At 39.8% G+C, this 17,120-nt stretch overlaps 1 protein-coding gene across 2 annotated transcripts in view; it reads right to left on the bottom strand.

The window, feature by feature from the left end:
* MAZ (MYC associated zinc finger protein) overlaps positions 1-17,120 on the bottom strand; it is a 46,075-nt gene that overhangs the window by 25,773 nt on the left and 3,182 nt on the right. For both annotated transcript variants that reach the window (XM_053695209.1, XM_053695208.1), the window contains exons 2-3: positions 11,203-11,954; positions 11,014-11,077 (exon numbers count right to left, since the gene is read on the bottom strand). In XM_053695209.1, coding sequence (XP_053551184.1) covers positions 11,014-11,077; positions 11,203-11,954 — 816 coding nt within the window. The remainder of the gene's footprint in view (positions 1-11,013; positions 11,078-11,202; positions 11,955-17,120) is intronic.

Here is a 17,120-nt window from a genome sequence, read left to right as displayed (position 1 = left end):
TAGCAGAAGAGATGGCCAAAAGGAACAACACTAGTAGTTTAATATCCAAAGAATGCATAGGCTCAAAAGGAGGAGCCTGTAAGGCCTTCAAAACCAAATTAAGACTCCAAGGAGGAGAGATTGATTTAATGACAGGCTTGATACGGACCAAAGTCTGTACAAAACAGAGAATATCATGAAGCTTAGCAATCTTTCTGTGAAATAAAACAGAAAGAGCAAAGATTTGTCCCTTAAAAGAACTTGCAGACAAACCTTTATCCAAACCATCCTAAAGAAACTGTAAAATTCTAGGAATTCTAAAAGAATGCCAGGAGAATTTATGAGAAGAACACCATGAAATATAAGTCTTCCAGACTCGATAATAAATCTTCCTAGAAACAGATTTACGAGCCTGTAACATAGTATTAATCACCGAGTCAGAGAAACCTCTATGACTAAGCACTAGGCGTTCAATTTCCATACCTTCAAATTTAATGATTTGAGATCCTGATGGAAAAACAGACCTTGCGACAGCAGGTCTAGCCTTAATGGAAGTGGCCAAGGATGGCAGCTGGACATACGAACAAGATCCGCATACCAAAAAGTGTGTGGCCATGCTTGAGCTACCAGCAACACAAACGATTGTTCCATGATGATTTTGGAAATCACTTTTGGAAGAAGAACTAGTGGCGGGAATATATATGCAGGTTGGTAACACCAAGGAACTGCTAACGCATCCAATGTTTCCGCTTGAGGATCCCTGGACAGGTACCTGGGAAGTTTCTTGTTTAGATGGGAAGCCATCAGATCTATTTCTGGAAGACTCAACATCTGAACAATCTGAGAAAACACATCTGGATAGAGCGACCACTCCCCCGGATGTAAAGTCTAACAGCTGAGATAATCCACTTCCCAATTGTCTATACCTGGGATATGAACCGCAGAAATTAGACAGGAGCTGGATTCCGCCCAAGCAACTATCCAAGATACTTCTTTCATGGCTTAGGGACTGCGAGTCCCACCCTGATAATTGACATATGCCACAGTTGTGATATTGTCTGTCTTAAAACAAATGAACGGTTCTCTCTTCAACAGAGACCACACCTGAAGAGCCCTAAAGATAGCACAGAGTTCTAAAATATTGATTGGTAACCTCGCCTCTTGAGGTTTCCAAACCCCTTGTGCTGTCAGAGATCCCCAGACAGCTCCCCAACCTGAAAGACTTGCATCGGTTGTGATCACAGTCCAGGTGTCAGACAGAGCAGGAGCGAGCTGCACTTAATGTTATGGCGCGGTCGGGCCGGGCTGTGACTATACAGCTGGCCCGATGCGCTGTGTAAAAAAAACAGACCCGCTCAGCAGAGAGCGGGTCTGTAAAACGGGTATATTTTAAAAAAATTCAAAGGGAAAAAAAGGTTTAATAACTATAGCACTAAAATAATGTTATATAATTCTGCACTATGTGCAGAATTATATAACATTATTTTTTAGGTTTACTGATACTTTAAGCCACAAAGCTCTTCTAGCTAAAATAGCTAAAGACATAGATTTAACATCAATTTTGATTATATCAAAAATGGCATCACAAATAAAATGATTAGCATGTTGAAGCAAGCGAACAATGCTAGACAAATCAGGATCCGTTTCCTGTTGCGCTAAACTTTCCAACCAAAAAGTTGATGCAGCTGCAACATCAGCCATAGAAATGACAGGCCTGAGGAGATGACCAGAATATAAATAAGCTTTCGTAAGATAAGATTCAAGTTTCCTATCTAAAGGGTCTTTAAAAGAAGTACTATCTTCCATAGGAATAGTAGTACGTTTAGCAAGAGTAGAAATAGCCCCATCAACTCTGGGGATCTTTTCCCAAAACTCCAATCTAACTGCTGGCAAAGGATACGATTTTTTTAACCTTGAAGAAGTAATAAAAGAAGTACCAGGCCTATTCCATTCCTTAGAAATCATATCAGAAATAGCATCAGGAACTGGAAAAACCTCTGGAGTAACCACAGGATGTTTATAAACAGAATTTAAACGTTTACTAGTTTTAATATCAAGTGGACTAGTTTCCTCAATATCCAATGTAATCAACACTTCTTTTAACAAGGAACAAATATACTCCAATTTAAATAAATAATTCGATTTCTCAGTGTCCATATCTGAGGAAGGATCTTTTGAATCAGATAGATACTCGTCAGATGAGGATAATTCAGTATGTTGTTGGTCAACTTTATGAGAAGTTTTAAAAGAACTTTTACGTTTATTAAAAGACGGGAGGGCAGACAAAGCCTTCTGTATAAAATCTTTTATATTCACAGGTATATCTTGTACATTAGATGTTGAAGGAACAACAGGCATAGTACTATTACTGATGGACACATTATCTGAATGTAAAAGCTTATCATGACAACTATTACATACCACAGCTGGAGATATAATCTCCACAAATTTACAACAAATGCACTTAGCTTTGTTAGAATTGTTATAATGCAGCAGGGTTCCAAGAGTGGTTTCTGAGAAAGGATGAGATTCTGACATCTTGCAAATGTAAGAGAAAAAAAACAACATATAAAGCAAAATTATCAATTTCCTTATGTGGCAGTTTCAGGAATGGGAAAAAAATGCAAACAGCATAGCCCTCTAACATAGAAAAAGGCAAGAGGCACATAGAAATGGGGTCTTAAATAATGAAATTATTTGGCGCCAAGTATGACGCACAACGTAACAGAATTTTTTTTTTTGCGCTAACATCTGGAAATGACATACTCGCGTCATTGAAGACGCAACCTTGTGCAAGGAACTCGGCGTCAACTAAGACGCCGGAAATTACGAATTTGCGTCATTGGACGTAGCTTTGCGCCCCAAAAAATTCTCTCGCCAAGAATGACGCAATAAACTTCGGCATTTTGCGCCCTTGCGAGCCTTATTTTGCCCGCGAAATTTAAAGAGAAAATAGTCAATAGAAAAGACTAGAACATATATAGGGGGCGTGAGAGAGTAGGTAATATTGCTAATATATGCTAAATGGTGCCACCCTTTAAAATGAATATAATATTATAGTAAAGATAGAAAAAATTACCAGGGTATATAATAATGCCCTAGAACAGCAAGGGATTCATAAACGGCACACAAAAAGACTTTCAAAAATTAGTGATTTATTCCCAAAGATACAATTCAGTATAAAAATATTTTATCTGTCAGTGTTAGTCACCACTACAGACGGCAGATTCTAAAATAAAACATTTCAAGTACAAAGAGACCTAGTTCTTTCCCTATTCTATCTATCAAGAATAAACATCATAAACAGTAAGGGGTTAACCAGCAAAATTCCTGTTTACAACAAGATATATGATGAATCAACTGTTAGGACATATATTAAATAGGCAATATACATGCATAAGCAGATAGCTGCAGTCCATACACAAGTGAACTAGATAATTCGTATATAGCGCTGTATCGCTTATTCAATGCACAGGCAAATCTCCTCTTTAAGGCAGATAAACAGATCGCAGCTATTCCTGCTGCATTAAAAGTCAATAGCAAGTATTATTTCTCGGTTGGAAAGCACAACATATACTTAGCTTAGATCCTCCGGTTATGTTGTTTCCACCTGCTTTCTGCTTGCAAGCACTTGCGGTAACTTCTTGGCGTGTGACGTCATCAGCAGTAGGAGTGGCGGAGCGTCACCAGGGACTGTGAGTGGCTGTAGACAGAGGGAAGCTTTTTATTGGTCAAAAGACGCCCAGTTGATTCGGCATTTCGCCGTGAAGTTTGCCAAAGATTCTGACAGAATAAGATACCAGAAAGTACCGTGTATAATCACTGCTTATGCAGGCACGTCCTTTATTGCATTCCAATAGCACACCTTTAGAACCACTCACTCCACCGCCGGAGCCACATCAGCATATCGATAGCTCACTTAGGTTGTTCCGCTGTATATATACAGCCAGAATGTCTCTTGGTAAGCAGAAGATTCAGGAAATAGGTCTAGACTTATGCACTAAGTCTAAGTCATAAGTCTAGACCTATTTCCTGAATCTTCTGCTTACCATGAGACATTCTGGCTTTATATATACAGCGGAACAACCTAAGTGAGCTATCGATATGCTGATGTGGCTCCGGCGGTGGAGTGAGTGGTTCTAAAGGTGTGCTATTGGAATGCAATAAAGGACGTGCCTGCATACGAAGTGATTATACACGGTACTTTCTGGTATCTTATTCTGTCAGAATCTTTGGCAAACTTCACGGCGAAATGCCGAATCAACTGGGCGTCTTTTGACCAATGAAAAGCTTCCCTCTGTCTACAGCCACTCACAGTCCCTGGTGACGCTCCGCCACTCCTACTGCTGATGACGTCACACGCCAAGAAGTTACCGCAAGTGCTTGCAAGCAGAAAGCAGGTGGAAACAACATAACCGGAGGATCTAAGCTAAGTATATGTTTTGCTTTCCAACTGAGAAATAATACTTGCTATTGACTTTTAATGCAGCAGGAATAGCTGCGATCTGTTTTTCTGCCTTAAAGAGATTTGCCTGTGCATTGAATAAGCGATACAGCGCTATATACGAATTATCTAGTTCACTTGTGTATGGACTGCAGCTATCTGCTTATGCATGTATATTGCCTATTTAATATATGTCCTAACAGTTGATTCATCATATATCTTGTTGTAAACAGGAATTCTGCTGGTTAACCCCTTACTGTTTATGATGTTTATTCTTGATAGATAGAATAGGGAAAGAACTAGGTCTCTTTGTACTTGAAATGTTTTATTTTAGAATCTGCCGTCTGTAGTGGTGACTAACACTGACAGATAAAATATTTTTATACTGAATTGTATCTTTGGGAATAAATCACAAATTTTTGAAATTCTTTTTGCGTGCCGTTTATGAATCCCTTGCTGTTCTAGGGCATTATTATATACCCTGGTAATTTTTTCTATCTTTACAATAATATTATAGAAAAAAAAAGACTATACCACTGGTAAGAAAAAAATATTTTCCTAAATATGCTTTTCCCAAATATGAAACTGACAGTCTGCAAAAGGAAATATACATAAACCTGACTCATGGCAAATATAAGTACAATACATATATTTAGAACTTTATATTAATACATAAAGTGCCAAACCATAGCTGAGTGTGTCTTAAGTAATGAAAACGTACTTACCAAAAGACACCCATCCACATATAGCAGATAGCCAAACCAGTACTAAAACAGTTATCAGTAGAGGTAATGGAATATGAGAGTATATCGTCGATCTGAATAAGGGAGGTAAGAGATGAATCTCTACGACCGATAACAGAGAACCTATGAAATAGATCTCCCGTGAGGAAAACCATTGCATTCAATAGGTGATACTCCCTTCACAACCCTCTAACATTTGCTGTACTCTGAGAGGAATCGGGCTTCAAAATGCTGAGAAGCGCATATCAACGTAGAAATCTTAGCACAAACTTACTTCACCACCTCCATAGGAGGCAAAGTTTGTAAAACTGAATTGTGGGTGTGGTGAGGGGTGTATTTATAGGCATTTTGAGGTTTAAGAAACTTTGCCCCTCCTGGTAGGATTGTATATCCCATACGTCACTAGCTCATGAACTCTTGCCAATATGAAAAATGAATTTATCAGATAAGTTCTTACATAAATTATGTTTTTACTTTAAACTTTGAATACGTGCACAAACCCGGCCGTGTTAAAACTTAAAGGGACAGTCTAGTCAAAATGAAACTTTCATGATTCAGATACGACATGCAATTTTAAACAGCTTTCCAATTTACTTTTATTATCAAATTTGCTTAATTTGTTGTTGAAAGCTAAACCTAGGTAGGCTCATATCCTAATTTCTAAGCCCTTGAAGGCCGTCTCTTATCTCAGTGAATTTTTACAGTTATTCACAGCTAGACATTGCTAGTTCGTGTGTTCCAATTCTGGATTAGACTACCTTTAACTTTGAGAGCATTTAACTTTCAAGTGAAAAAATATTTAGCGCACCACTTGTAATCTTGGCGTAAGAAGGCTGCATCTATAAAGACGGCTGTATGTGTGTTATTCGGAGAGGTGCCGCAAATAAGGAGTGGTGTGCGCTATATTAGTCTGGCAGAGGGGAGACACAATATTTCCTGATACCAGAGAGGTTGGAGTTGAAGTAGTCAGGGTGGGATATGATGTGGGAGCCAATTAGAGCTTCAGTCATGTTACATGTGAGAAAATTATATTTGAGATGTTAAAATGGCAATAGGAGAAGGACTGACGGTGAGGGTTAGACAACAGTGCAGAGCCACATATGACCCCTAGGGGCAGGTCTGGCTAAAATGATGATAACTTTGCCCCCTCCTGGTAGGATTGTATATCCCATACGTCACTAGCTCATGGACTCTTGCCAATTACATGAAAGAAAAGTTAGTGCATGTATGAAAGATAAGTGGGATAACTTTAGAACTTCAGATACCGCAACAGTTCTATCTTCTTCTCCCACAAGACCTATATGGGGGCGCACTATTATAAAAAAAAACTAACCTGACACCGTACTATAGACCAACAGTGCTAAACTTGAAGTGAATAAGAAATAATTTATATAATTTATTTTTAAATAGATGTTCCCGAATGACATAGAAATTTGACATTTTCCTATCTTTAGCATTGAGTGGACTAGTAACTTTTTTTCCCCCTGTACCATGGTGATATTTTTACACACACACACAAGCACACACACGCACACACAAGCACAAGCACACACACACACAAGCACACACACACACACAAGCACTCTGGTCTCCAGTACGCTAATTCTTCTAGCACAGTTTCTGCTGAATGCAACCATTAACATTAAACTTGTAATATGCACGCTAGTTAATGAGGTTGTGACATTGCTCATCGCTTTCCACGCTAACATTAGCGCACCACTTACAGTAAATTACCCGCTTCCACCCATGCCTAAGAATAAAGATCTACTATACCCTTATTATCTGCTTCCACCCCAGCCTAAAGATAAAGATCTACTACACCCTTATTACCTGCTTCTATCTCACCTAAAGGTAAAGATCTACTACACCCTTATTACCTGCTTCCACCTCAGCTAAAGGTAAATATCTACTACACCCTTATTATCTGCTTCCATCCCACCTAAAGGTAAATATCTACTACATCCTTATTATCTACTTCCATCCCACCTAAAGGTAAATATCTACTACACCCTTATTACCTGCTTCTACCCCACCTAACGGTAAAGATCTACTACACCCTTATTACCTGCTTCCAACCCACCTAACGGTAAAGATCTACTACACCCTTATTACCTGCTTCCAACACACCTAACGGTAAATATCTACTACACCCTTATTACCTGCTTCCAACCCACCTAATGGTAAAGATCTACTACACCCTTATTATCTGCTTCCACCCCAGCCTAAAGGTAAAGATCTACTACACCCTTATTACCCGCTCCCACCCATGCCTAAGAATAAAGATCTACTATACCCTTATTATCTGCTTCCACCCCAGCCTAAAGATAAAGATCTACTACACCCTTATTACCTGCTTCCACCCCAACCTAAAGGTAAAGATCTACTACACCCTTATTACCTGCTTCTACCCCACCTAACGGTAAATATCTACTACACCCTTATTACCTGCTTCCACCCCAACCTAAAGGTAAAGATCTACTACACCCTTATTACCTGCTTCCATCTCACCTAAAGGTAAAGATCTACTACACCCTTATTACCTGCTTCCATCTCACCTAAAGGTAAAGATCTACTACACCCTTGTTACCTGCTTCCACCTCACCTAAAGGTAAAGATCTACTACACCCTTATTACCTGCTTCCACCCCAGCCTAAGAATAAAAATCTACTACACCCTTATTACCTGCTTCCACCCATGCCTAAGAATAAAGATCTACTACACCCTTATTACCTGCTTCCACCCATGCCTAAGAACAAAGATCTACTACACCCTTATTACCTGCTTCCACCCATGCCTAAGAATAAAGATCTACTACACCCTTATTACCTGCTTCCACCCATGCCTAAGAATAAAGATCTACTACACTCTTATTACCTGCTTCCACCCCAGCCTAAAAGGTAAAGATCTACTACACCCTTATTACCTGCTTCCACCCCAGCCTAAAGGTAAATATCTACTACACCCTTATTACCTGCTTCCACCCCAGCCTAAGAATAAAGATCTATTACACTCTTATTACCTGCTTCCACCCCACCTAAAGGTAAAGATCTACTACACCCTTATTATCTGCTTCCATCCCACCTAAAGGTAAATATCTACTACACCCTTATTACCTGCTTCTACCCCACCTAACGGTAAATATCTACTACACCCTTATTACCTGCTTCCACCCCAACCTAAAGGTAAAGATCTACTACACCCTTATTACCTGCTTCCATCTCACCTAAAGGTAAAGATCTACTACACCCTTATTACCTGCTTCCATCTCACCTAAAGGTAAAGATCTACTACACCCTTGTTACCTGCTTCCACCTCACCTAAAGGTAAAGATCTACTACACCCTTATTACCTGCTTCCACCCCAGCCTAAGAATAAAAATCTACTACACCCTTATTACCTGCTTCCCCCCATGCCTAAGAATAAAGATCTACTACACCCTTATTACCTGCTTCCACCCATGCCTAAGAACAAAGATCTACTACACCCTTATTACCTGCTTCCACCCATGCCTAAGAATAAAGATCTACTACACCCTTATTACCTGCTTCCACCCATGCCTAAGAATAAAGATCTACTACACTCTTATTACCTGCTTCCACCCCAGCCTAAAAGGTAAAGATCTACTACACCCTTATTACCTGCTTCCACCCCAGCCTAAAGGTAAATATCTACTACACCCTTATTACCTGCTTCCACCCCAGCCTAAGAATAAAGATCTATTACACTCTTATTACCTGCTTCCACCCCACCTAAAGGTAAAGATCTACTACACCCTTATTACCTGCTTCCACCCCAGCCTAAGAATAAAGATCTACTACACCCTTATTACCTGCTTCCACCCCAGCCTAAGTATAAAGATCTACTACATCCTTATTACCTGCTTCCACCCCAGCTAAAAGTAAAGATCTACTACACCCTTATTACCTGCTTCCATCTCACCTAAAGGTAAAGATCTACTACACCCTTATTACCTGCTTCCATCTCACCTAAAGGTAAAGATCTACTACACCCTAATTACCTGCTTCCATCTCTCCTAAAGGTAAAGATATACTACACCCTTATTACCTGCTTCCACCCCAGCCTAAGAATAAAGATCTATTTACACCCTTATTAGCTGCTTCCACCCCAGCCTAAGAATAAAGATCTATTACACCCTTATTACCTGCTTCGACCCATGCCTAAGAATAAAGATCTACTACACTCTTATTACCTGCTTCCACCCATGCCTAAGAATAAAGATCTACTACACTCTTATTACCTGCTTCCACCCCACCTAAAGGTAAAGATCTACTACACCCTTATTACCTGCTTCCATCTCACCTAAAGGTAAAGATCTACTACACCCTTATTACCTGCTTCCATCTCACCTAAAGGTAAAGATCTACTACACCGTTATTACCTGCTTCCACCCCAGCCTAAGAATAAAGATCTACTACACCCTTATTACCTGCTTCCACCCATGCCTAAGAATAAAGATCTACTACACCCTTATTACCTGCTTCCACCCATGCCTAAGAATAAAGATCTACTACACCCTTATTACCTGCTTCCACCCATGCCTAATAATAAAGATCTACTACACTCTTATTACCTGCTTCCACCCCAGCCTAAAGGTAAAGATCTACTACACCCTTATTACCTGCTTCCACCCCAGCCTAAGAATAAAGATCTACTACACCCTTATTACCTGCTTCCACCCCAGCCTAAGAATAAAGATCTACTACACCCTTATTACCTGCTTCCACCCCAGCCTAAAGGTAAAGATCTACTACACCCTTATTACCTGCTTCCACCCCAGCCTAAAGGTAAAGATCTACTACACCCTAATTACCTGCTTCCACCCCAGCCTAAGTATAAAGATCTACTACACCCTTATTACCTGCTTCCACCCCAGCCTAAGTATAAAGATCTACTACACCCTAATTACCTGCTTCCTCCACCGCTTAAGTATAAATATCTACTACACCCTTATTACCTACTTCCACCCCAGCCTAAGTATAAATATCTACTACACCCTTATTACCTACTTCCACCCCAGCCTAAGTATAAAGATCTACTACACTCTTATTACCTGCTTCCACCCCAGCCTAAAGGTAAAGATCTACTACACCCTTATTACCTGCTTCCACCTCAGCCTAAAGGTAAAGATCTACTACACCCTTATTACCTGCTTCCACCTCAGCCTAAAGGTAAAGATCTACTACATCCTTATTACCTGCTAAAGGAACTCTCTTAATCCAATCTAATGTGAGCTTACTTGTAATGAAAATCCCCTTATCTAAACATTCTGTAGATCAGGAACTCACTGGCATGGTCCTCTAACCTACAGTGTGCGCAAATGTAATTATAGCACTTATTACTCATAAAGCTGCAGATTGTATTGGTGCTGATTGATAAAAGATGATTAATTACAACAAGAGGCACCTAAGGTTCTCAGGGTGATGTAATTTAAAGGCACGTGAAAATGCAAAAAGAAAAAATATTCTCAGGTCTTTAGAGCATTTTATTATTGTGGTATTACTTGTATATAATTATGTGGTTAACACCAATAAAAGGAGAAGTCAGCTTCAGAGCAGAAATGCACTACTGGGAGCTAGCTGATTGCAACTGGTGAGCCAATGACAAGAAGCATATTTGTGCAGCCACCAATTAACAGCCAGTCCCCAGTAGTGTATTGCTTCTCCTGAGCCCACCTAGGTATTCTTTTCAACAAAGAATGCCAGGAGAATAAAGTAAATTTTGTAACAGAAGTCAATTCAAAGATCTGTTAAAAGTGTGTGTTCTATCTGATCTATTAAAGTTTAAAACATGGTTTAAGACAGCCCCGTCCTATTATGTGATAGATACCTGGCATTTGAAGGGACGCTCAGTGGAGTGAACTTGTCTAACGTGGCTGTTTAGATGATCTGGACTGAAAAAAGAAAATGTGACATTATTTGTTAATTGTAAACATGCAGCAAGAGACAGGTAAGAAATAGAGACAATCGGGCAACAGGAAATTATTTACAAAGAAGAAGTTGAATGATATTAACTCACCGGGAGAAGCCTTTGCCGCAGTGGCTACAGATATAGGGTTTGTGCACAGTGCCATCATGTGATCTCACATGGTAGGTCATACGGTCTTTGCGCTTAAAACGTTGCTGACACACGTGGCAGGAGTACGGCTTCTCATCCGAGTGTGAGAGCTTGTGCCGGTTTAGATGGTACACATCTCGGAAGGCTTTGCCACACATCTCACATGCGTGATTTTTGCGCACTTTCTTAGGGGATGGAGAAGGCCCCGGAAGTGAAAGGGTAGATGGAGATGTTGGAATCTCCAGGGTCTCTGTGCCACCTCCTAGTGTACCTGCCACACTCAAAAGACTGAGGGGCACCATGGTTGGAATCTTGACAGCTGGCTGTGCTCGAGCCGGTTTGGTGCCAGTGTGGATAGCTTCATGCCTTCTCAGGTTGTACCCATTCTTAAACTCCTTGGAGCACAGGGCACAGATATAGGGTCCCCGGCTCTTAGACTTTTTGGGCAGTTCCAGGATTGGTTGCAAGGGCAGTGCCGTGGTGATCTGAGAAGGCTGGTTTGTTAAGGAGGATGTTGGTATAATCTGTTGGGGGATGGACAGCCCAGGCACCACTTGCTTGAGAGCTGCTGTGTCAACAGTGGATTGGTGCTGAGGGGCCATGGTAGCGAGCATTGACTGAGGAGGAAGGGAGACATCTTGTGGGGCACTGACAGTGGCCAACACAGGGAGCAGCTCAACCTGCAGAGGTTCTGTAGCGGGAGGAGGTGGGGTCTGAGGAAGGCAAACATTAAAAAAAACAATGTAAACAAATTAGATTAACTTTTGCATGAGAAGCTTTGTATCTAAAAACAAACAGAAAACCACTGGCTGAAAAAAAAAATCATCCCTACATGGAAAGCAACCACTAGAGGGAGACACCAGCACTATAATAATTCCAGTTACAGTTCTCAATACGGCAGCGCAGCACTTAGCCATATGACACCCTTACTATATCTGTCTATCTTCTTGTATATCACACATTATGTTTACAAATCATACAAAAATCACATTTTCATGTTATTAAAATTAAAAAAAAACTACTTTGAGGAGTCGAGTGAGCAGCCTTAACAAACAGTCATGGTTAAACTACTATAGGAGACAGTTGCACATTAGTAGATGCCAGAAGAAAGGGAAATATGTAATCAAGCGGCAAAATGCGGCAAATGCTAACACTCTAATTCATTAGAACATGTAATTCTTGCATGAATAACCATATCTTACTATGTGTTTAACCCTTGCATTTAAAGTCCTACTAAGAAACCTCAATTATTGCAGGTTCTCAAGGCTTGCAGATCCTGAGTGTGATTTGACTTGTGTATTTAACCCCCTTGTGTAATTACCTTTTACCTAAGCCTCTCAGACTGCCCCTTATCTCAGTGCTATTTACAAACTTGTATTTCAGCCAATTAGTGCTGACTCCTGCATAACTCTACGGGAGTGGGCGCAGTTATCTATATGGCACACATGAACTAGCACAGTCTAGCTGTAAAAAAGCTAATATAATGCACTTAGATAAGAGGCGGCCTTCAAGGGCTTAGAAATCGGCATAACAGCCTACCTAGGTTTAGGCTTCAAAAAAGAATTCCAAAAGAACAAAGCAATTTTGATAATAGTAAATTAGAAAGTTGTTTAAAATTGCACACCCTATCTGAAGCATGAAAGTTTAATTTTGCCTTTACTGTCCCTTTAATGCTGTGTACAATTCCCCTTAAATTTTAGAAGAATTGTCTGTAAACTGTATGCAGCATTAACTATGCATTGAGCAGGACGAACTCTGTTCTTGCAGGAGATACTCACTGGGTTTGGACCTTGATAATACAATTAATGAAGAATTTAAAATCACCTACAATTCATCTCTTTGTGAATAGAGCCTTAAGTTTCTCAGTGGTTTGTCACCGATTTTGAATTTTGACAATAAAAAACTGTGGACATTCTTTTCCTCTCTTGTTACATAAGTAACTACATAATATCCGTGGTTTTGCCAAAAACATATTTACTATCTGGCTCTTTAGAGAGAAAAAAGATTGCTGACCCTTGGTCTAATATATTACACCAGCTAGAGATAAGAGTTTACAGTGGGGCAAAAAAGTATTTAGTCAGCCACCAATTGTGCAAGTTCTCCCACTTAAGAAGATGAGAGAGGCCTGTAATTTTCATCATAGGTATACCTCAACTATGAGAGACAAAATGTGGAAACAAATCCAGACAATCACATTGTCTGATTTGGAAAGAATTTATTTGCATATTATGGTGGAAAATAAGTATTTGGTCACCTACAAACAAGCAAGATTTCTGTCTCTCACAGACCTGTATCATCTACTTTAAGAGGCTCCTCTGTCCTCCGCTCATTACCTGTATTAATGGCACCTGTTTGAACTTGTTATCAGTATAAAAGACACCTGTCCACAACCTCAAACAGTCACACTCCAAACTCCACTATGGTGAAGACCAAAGAGCTGTCGAAGGACACCAGAAACAAAATTGTAGACCTGCACCAGGCTGGGAAGACTGAATCTGCAATAGGCAAGCAGCTTGGTGTGAAGAAATCAACTGTGGGAGGAATAATTAGAAAATGGAAGACCTACAAAACCACTGATAATCTCACTCGATCTGGGGCTCCACGCAAGATCTCTCCCCGTGGGGTCAAAATGATCACAAGAACGGTGAGCAAACATCCCAGAACCACACGGGGGGACCTAGTGAATGACCTGCAGAGAGCTGGGACCAATGTAACAAAGGCTACCATCAGTAACACAAAACGTCGCCTGGGACTCAGATCCTGCAGTGCCAGACGTGTCCCCCTGCTTAAGCCAGTACATGTCCGGGCCCATCTGAAGTATGCTAGAGAGCATTTGGATGATCCAGAAGCGGATTGGGAGAATGTCATATGGTCAAATGAAACCAAAGTAGAACTGTTTGGTAGAAACACAACTCATCGTCTTTGGAGGAGAGAGTATGCTGAGTTGCAACCAAAGAACACCATATCTACTGTGAAGCATGGGGGTGGCAACATCATGCTTTGGGGCTGTTTCTCTGCAAAGGGAACAGGACGACTGATCTGTGTACATGAAAGAATGAATGGGGCCATGTATTGTGAGATTTTGAGTGCAAACCTCCTTCCATCAGCAAGGGCATTGAAGATGAAACATGGCTGGGTCTTTCAGCATGACAATGATCCCAAACACACCGCCTGGGCAACGAAGGAGTGGCTTCGTAAGAAGCATTTCAAGGTCCTGGAGTGGCCTAGCCAGTCTCCAGATCTCAACCCCATAGAAAACCTTTGGAGGGAGTTGAAAGTCTGTGTTACCCAGTAATAGCCCCAAAACATCACTGCTCTAGAGGAGATCTGCATGCAGGAATGGGCCAACATACCAGCAACGGTGTGTGACAACCTTGTGAAGACTTACAGAAAACGTTTGACCTCTGTCATTGCCAACAAAGGATATATAACAAAGTATTGAGATGAACTTTTGATATTGACCAAATACTTTTTTTTCACCATAATTTGCAAATAAATTATTTCCAAATCAGACAATGTGATTGTCTGGATTTGTTTCCACATTTTGTCTCTCATAGTTGAGGTATACCTATGATGCAAATTACAGGCCTCTCTCATCTTCTTAAGTGGGAGAACTTGCACAATTGGTGGCTGACTAAATACTTTTTTGCCCCACTGTAGATGGTGCCTCTGTATGTACTGGGATCCCACCCTTAGGGCTAGATTTATCAAAGCCATTCTCCTGTAATATTGTCCAAAATAACGCATACAAACGGATCCTCATATTTATCAAAGCACTCTGCTCCTATAATTGCGCAAATCTGAAAGAAGCTTCTTCGCACTCCACTTGCATTCGCCAAGGCGTGCTCCCGAGTGCACCAATATGCTTTTACATCTTGAGATGCAGTACTTTACTCTTTTAACTAATTTTTCAAAAGTTCAGCGCAAAGAAGATACTGTTATTCCCAGTAATAAGCGCTTCCACAGGCGCATATGGTACCAAAAGTTTTATATATATGTATAGATATATTTTATTTTTGTGTCAACATATGACACAAACAGCACAGAAACATTGTGTAATATAAATATTAGCTAATTAGTTACCTAAAAAACGTTTTTTTAATAATCAAAACATGGCGGCGCAAATATTTATAGGGATGTACTTTGACAAATAGGGAGTAAATGCTTTTTCCGACAGGCGCAATTTATCATTATTACGCCCCGGCTCGCCTGCGCAAAGTTACGTCTATTTTCTTGATAAATTTAGGAGCACATGTGCGCCTCTCCGGAGGCGAGCTGGGACTCAGTTACAGGCGAAGAACATACAGAGTTTGCCTAGCCTTTGATAAATCTAGACCTAAGTCCACCAAGCTGGTTTCAAAGAAAATCACCCATTTCAATTAATCAGAATTGTCATATTCCTTTTGTGTCTTGTGCTTAAAGGGACAGTCTACTCCAGAATTGTTATTGTTTAAAAAAATAATTTCTTTATTATCCATTTCTCAGTTTTACATAACCAACACAGTTATTTTAATATACATTTTACCTCTGTGATTACCTGGTATCTAAGCCTCTGCAGACTGCCCCCTTATTTAGCAATTTTGACAGACTTGCATTTTAGCCAATCAGTGCTTGCTCCTAGGTAAATCCATGTGCGTGAGCACAATGTTAACTATATGATAAACATGAACTAATGCCCTCTAGTTGTTAAAAACTGTTAAAATGCACTGAGATAAGAGGCAGGCTTCAAGGGCTTAGAAATTAGCATATGAGCCTATCTAGGTTTAGCTTTCAACAAAGAATACCAAGAGAACAAAGACAATTTGATAAAAGTAAATGGGAAAGTTGTTTAAAATTACATGCCCTATCTGAATCATGAAAGTTTAATTTTGAATAGACTATCCCTTTAAAGGGCCATAATAGTCGAAAAATTGCATGTTCTAATCGGTTAGAACCTGTAATTTTATGACTATCGACCCTGCAATACTGTGTTTAAACCCCGCTCAGGACCCGCGGTGTGTAATTTTTGAATATTATAGCCCTTTAATTTCAGTGGTTTTACTAATTCATTGAATCTTTTTATAGAGTGGCTTAAATACCAAAAGGAAAAATAAAACATTACCTCAGCTTGCATTTTATGCGCTCTTATGGGAACAGACTATACGAGAGGTCTGCGTCTAAAGATTGCACGTGTATGTGTGCTCTGGTTAAACGTAGTCTCACTAGAAAATACGTACAGAACCTAGTATTGCCGCCCATCACATAACTTGGACAACAGCAGTTTCCCTGACATAGGCAGCTACCCCGAACAAACTGGAGCCAAACTCCACCAGATATAAACAGCAAATAATCCTTTATTGTATGGTTTTATTATTTGTTGTAGTTTGTCCCATAAATGTCAAATATTCTTGTTTTGATGACTGTGTTTGTTGTATTTTTACTGAGTCTTCTCAGGGGTGGATGGCTGCACTTGGTTTGCCATCAGAGTTCTGCCCATGTCTGCAGTAGGGAAGGGCGAATGTGCTAAAAATGTCATTCGTTTGGTAGAACAAATAGTCCTGTTTTATTCGTTTTGGACAATCAAACATTGATAAGTATGAAAATCCACTTAAATTAGATATTAAAATCAAATGTCTACGGTTTTCAAAAGTTACTTTGTTTTTCAAATGTCCATAATTAGATACAATATCCGCATTCGATTTATGTGGTAGGGAATTTAGTAAATTGATACATAATAGATACAAATGTATCAATTCAAATGTTTCTATTTTGAATATTGCATAATTCTAATATTACATTTAAAGGGATAGTAAACTCCAAAAATCGTTTTTTTTTTTTTTTTTAAACTTAAGTATTAAAAATATTTGCAATAAGTACCTATTAAAAGTTTTCTGTCCTTT

Source organism: Bombina bombina, chromosome 11, assembly GCF_027579735.1.
Source record: "Bombina bombina isolate aBomBom1 chromosome 11, aBomBom1.pri, whole genome shotgun sequence".
Taxonomy (NCBI): Eukaryota; Metazoa; Chordata; class Amphibia; order Anura; family Bombinatoridae; genus Bombina; species Bombina bombina.
This window is presented reverse-complemented; position numbering and strand designations above follow the sequence as displayed.